The 5,336-nt window shown below is 35.7% G+C and overlaps 1 protein-coding gene across 1 annotated transcript; it reads right to left on the bottom strand.

The window, feature by feature from the left end:
* Positions 1–277: 277 nt before the first annotated feature.
* Positions 278–1,228, bottom strand: LOC140801247 (uncharacterized). Its single transcript, XM_073156263.1, has 4 exons — positions 1,009–1,228; positions 778–901; positions 581–675; positions 278–499 (listed from the first exon to the last, which is right to left on the bottom strand). The coding sequence occupies exons 1-4, from the start codon at positions 1,075–1,077 to the stop codon at positions 446–448; spliced, it is 342 nt and encodes a 113-aa protein (XP_073012364.1). The 5' UTR covers positions 1,078–1,228; the 3' UTR covers positions 278–445.
* Between the last annotated feature and the right edge of the window lie 4,108 nt (positions 1,229–5,336).

Genomic DNA, 5,336 nt, shown 5'->3' with positions numbered 1-5,336 from the left:
ATATCATATTAAAACAAGAATAGAAAATATTCACTCTTCAAAGAGAGCAAAATACAACAAAAATAGGAAACAACCCAAGACTATTACCCGTAAATTTAAACAAGTATCATCAGAACCTTAAAATTAAATCAGTTGTACACTGACCAATTAATAAGAAATTGAGATGGCATTCATAAAAAAGAAGTAACAAAAATTTGATATCATGACACACGCCTCTATTTCAAGCAATGGCATAAACTCCGATTAATGAAACACAAATCTGAACCCCAAAGCAACATTGTAAGAGAATTTGGCAAAATCCTTCATTTCAAATGCATTAAAATCCAAAATAAGCATTCTAGCATCAAAACTACTACAGAAGTGATCCGTAGTTAACTACACTTCACCTAATACTCAACATAAAAAGAGCTCTAAAAAAGAAACATAACACACCCTATCTCTCTTTTTAATCAAACAAGCTGAATCCCATGTCATCGTCACTCTCCTCCTTGGGCTCCTCCTGCAATAATAAGATAAACCGATAAAAAAGAGTTAATTTTGCATTCATAGAAATGAGAAATTAGGAAGAAAGGAAACCCACCTTTTTCTCCTCAGCCGCAGGGGCAGCAGCAGGTGCAGCGCTACCCGAAGCACCGGCCGGGGCCGCAGATACGGCAACCGCTGCACCACCTCCACCTGTTAACAAATATCCACCAAGTCCATAGCACATTTCAAATTATCGATTTCTAATCTCTTTCCAAAAGATAAGGGAACATAAGAGAAGGCATCAAATCAAACCAGATCCAACGCTAAGGATGAGGTCTTCAACACTCCTCTTCTCGAGGAGCTTCGCGAAGAGGGGAGGCCAGTAGGAATCAATCTTCAAGTTCGCCGCCTTCACGAGGGTTGAGATCTTCTCCGACTGCCCCAGAAAAGTAAAAAAATTTGAATCAAGAACACAAAAAAAGAACGACCTCGCGAACTGCGTAACGATCAAAAACCCTAAATGAAGGGGAGGGGTGTCAGAACCGTGATGGGGATGCCATCGTCGTGGAGGATGAGAGAGGCGTAGACACATGCAAGCTCTCCGACCGACATGTTACAAGAAGAGAAGGAGATCGAGAGACCTGCGACTTGTCTTCTGGATGGGAGAGGAGGAGAAGTTCGGCGGCGTGAGAAGGAATTTATATAGTACTAGGGTTAGGGTTTGGGGGATGGAGAGGTGATCAGTTAAATAGTAAGATGATCTAACTGGCCCTGGATCTGATCACATAAGAATGACCCGGTTTGCACTATCCGATAATTAAAGTAGAGAAAACCTTTTCAAACCCTTGTCTTTCCTCTAGGTTTTCTCTCTCTCAACAGTACTAAAGGGAAAAAAACAAACAATAATTAACCTAAGATAGACTCTTAATTTCTAAAGAAGAATTTTATGGATAAAAATGTAAGAGTAATTTCATTTTTACAAAATACAAAATGATTAAATTGATGATTATTTGGATTGATGAAAATCTTGAAGCCTATTTATCATGATTGATGAAAAAAAAAAGTATTCTTTATTAGATGACATTCTCATCATGTCCCATTGGATTAAAATTAATTTGGGAGTTTTCTAAACATACAGCAAAAAACAAAGGCCAATTTAGATAGAAGAATAAAGTAAGGGATCAAATTATTTCTAGAATAAAACTGACTTGTTTAATTGGCAGCCAAGTCACATACCTTTCTCTTCAGTTAATTTTAAATTTCATTATGTAAATTTCCACCTTGTCGAAGAAATTGAATGATAGACAACCTTGTGTCGACATCATACAAGTCTGAAAAGTTTCACGTCATTATCTTGGTGAAGTGGGTACCATTTTAGGTTCTTGAAGGGAAGGTTACAGAATATAAACCTCCTGTTGTCTATTTTTCGAAGTGTGTTTTCGGTCGTTACTAGTAACTTACAGAATATAAACCTCCCTGTCTGCTTCTATTTATACCGTCATAACTTCTCTAGATGACTGTCAATCATATAGTACGTTTTTTTTTATCATTGTCGGTCGGTGTCTCATACATATGCTTTTCCTTCAACTCTCATTTTCTTTTAGAACCACTTTCACAGTAGTTCCACACATGTTTTCTTAGTAATCTTATCATATTCATCGAGTTTTCCCGACTTCAAAGTGAACACTTTACATTCTGTCGTTCTTCTACCATATGCATGTTACCCTAGATGTGATCAAACGACTCAGCCCGCCTGTGCCTAGCCCGACCCGACCCAATTTGGACTGAGCTAAGCCCGGCCCGGCCCGAGCTCGAACTACCCATGAGCGGTATGGGCCAGCTCTTTGCCTGCCCGACCTAGCCCAGAAGCCCACCCGTTTGGCCCGCAACTAGGCCCGCCCGTTCTACTACAGTATTTACCCATTCTGCTACATTATTTATTCGTTCTGCTAGAGTAAAAACCAACTAAAATTTTTGGTACTGTACCATTTTATATTTTTTTAAGCACATTTAATTTTTTTAATTTATTATTATTTTTTAAATAGAGGAATATAATTTTTTTTTTAAAAAATAAGCTAATAGTAAAAAAAATTTCTAAAATTAGCTAAAATGTGAGTTGAGTTGAATGATTGGTGGGTCGGGCCGGCCCGGCCCAACCAGCTAGTCCGATCTCTCATGGGCCGACGGGCGGAAACGGGCTAGACTATTCTAACCCAGCCAGGCCCGAGTAATTGATGGGTCGGGCCATGAACAAATACTTAAGTCCGATTGGCCCAAAAGGCCCTTAGTAAGTGCTCTTAGTCGTCATTGGTGGTGCACCGGCTAGTAAATGTATGTTACCAACTCCGGGTTTTAGTTGTATTAGCATTTAGCAAGCCGTTGGTTAGTCATAAACCAGCCCAAATCCCTAGGTCGGGGGCTGATCCAAAATAGGGTTTAAATTTATTTTTCTAAAGTTTGTTATTTATCAAACTTACTAATTAAGGCATCAATTATTAGTTGATAGACAATTGAAGATTATTTTTACATATTAAAACTTCTATAATTTGATATTAATTATTTATATCATATGAAGTACATAATGGTTGCCCTTTATGACTTGGGTTATTATTATCTTAACTAAAATTTAATATTACTTCTGATTATTAGTTTAACATCAACATTAACAGGGAATATTTTGTATTATGTATATGAAATAGTTCTTAGAGTGGTATTATTACAATCAGTGTTATGAGGATTGAATAAATATAGGAATTTCTTGCGAATCAACTCGAATTTATAGCAACAACAACACGTAACATATTTGATTATGTAGTTTTAGGTAGATATTCATACTTATATCCATAGTTTTTTTATAATTTTATTTCTTTGACTAGCCAAATGAATGGAAGGACACATTTTTTACCATGCGAGAAGAACTGAAGGATACTGAGACACAAGAGAAGCTAGATAGTTGAGGGTAGTCTAGATATATGTCACGCAACTTTCTCCATAGTCTAGGGTAGTATAGACATTAATATGATAAGGTGAGCATAATAATATTATAGATATATTGTCATGCATAATTCTCATGCAATCTTATTTTAGCACTCTTGAAAGAAAAAGTTTGCTTACGCATCTAGCTCACGTGCGATTATTCCTCTCCCTTTCTTGCCTTCTCATTATGTTACAAGAGGGTACATCTGGTGGCATGCATAATATGCATCATTTTATCATTCATTAACATACGTGATTACTACATTTATTATGATATAGCCCATGCATCATAAATCTTGTGTATTTAAATTAGGTTGAACATGATATTGTGATTATAATAAGAAAATTATGTATGTAGGTTAGGGATTATAGATCTAGCGATACTCGATGATGCAAAGTTAAGATGTCTTTTTAAGACGTGCGCTCTTAATTATGTTTTGTGTTTGATTAGCTCTCCCGCCAATGGTGTATTCACAGCAATTGCAGGAAAGTCAAGAGATATTCCAAAAGGTGTTGTCCCCATTAGTTGATGGTGAGAAGGCGTAACATACTTCCAAGCAGCCTACAACCTTAGTGTAGCATCTTGTTTGTATTCTTATCGCATATTCTTAAGTAATCTTCGATCTTTTCATTTACTAAGAAGGTACTATAAAAATGTTATAACATCATCATTTGATAAATATCCACAGCAGAATAAAAAATAAACACTCTAGGGCTATACATAGCAAAATAGCAGGGTTATAACCCCGCATACTTGCATAGTGTAGAATTATAAGGGCCTTATTTTACACAATACACTATTTATAGAAATTGTAATGTACAATTTACCTAGGTGAAAGTGGCATTTTGTCATGCGTTTTTCCATCAATGCGTACACCTAATTCAAATTGAGAAGACTTCTTAGTAGTGCAAATCAGAAGAAAACTTCAGAGTAGTGCAAATTGACATTATTGTTGTAGTTGCAAATAGTGGTCATGCAAATCGTAATGCACTACCACCCTCCTAGTCTTTTGTTGGTAATGCAAATTGCAATGTAGTAGCACCCTTCTCGTCAACTCGTCTAATCGTGGGCGATGATTCACCTCTCGAGTTTATGGTAGTTTCGAGAAGATGTTGCAATCGCCTTTTCATCTTCCATAACAGAGAAAGCTTGTCAGCCACAAGGTTGCTGGTAGTTTTGAGAAGATGTTGCAATTCCACAATAGAGAAAGCTTGTCAACCACAAGATTGCTGCCGAATGAAATTATGTCATTGTTGTCAAGGTTGGTGCCAAGGTTGTCAGTCTAAAGCTTGCCTTGTGTGGGGTTAAAGGCGATGCGGGGAAATTAGAGTGCGAAGAAATAGAGTTGTTGAACGCATAATTTCTTCTTTCTTTTACGGATAGGGGAAAAGTATAATGTACAAAACCTCATAAATACGAGCAATCGGTGTTAGGGTGAGAATGTTTGTCATAGTAAATGCAAGGAAATTTAGAAATATTATTTCACAACAACAATGTAGAGAAGTTAGAGAATGCGAGGAATTATGCATTAAATACAGTATAATAAAAATTTATAGAGCTCATTAAGTCCGTAATTATAGTAAAAAATAATATCATTTTAGAAAAATATTATTTACAACTATTACTTTAACATATACTCAAAAGTATTTTCATCATTTAGTTTAAAACATCATCATTTCCTAATACAATTTATTCTTTAATAATTTAATATCAACTTTATATCACATCAAATATAATTATTAACTAAATATTACAATAACTTATACTAGTATTAGCTTTTTTTTCTGATATTTAAAAATAGAATAATAGTATCTATTGTAATCTAATTCCATGAGGGAACACAGCCTTAATGAACTCGTCTGGGTCCAACGTCAGAAGAACACTCAAAAAGACA

Source organism: Typha latifolia, chromosome 14 (assembly GCF_019914945.1).
Source record: "Typha latifolia isolate L0001 chromosome 14, TyphaL0001v2, whole genome shotgun sequence".
In the NCBI taxonomy this organism is placed as follows: domain Eukaryota; kingdom Viridiplantae; phylum Streptophyta; class Magnoliopsida; order Poales; family Typhaceae; genus Typha; species Typha latifolia.
The sequence above is the reverse complement of the archived record's forward strand: the minus strand, read 5'-3'. Positions and strand labels throughout refer to the sequence as shown.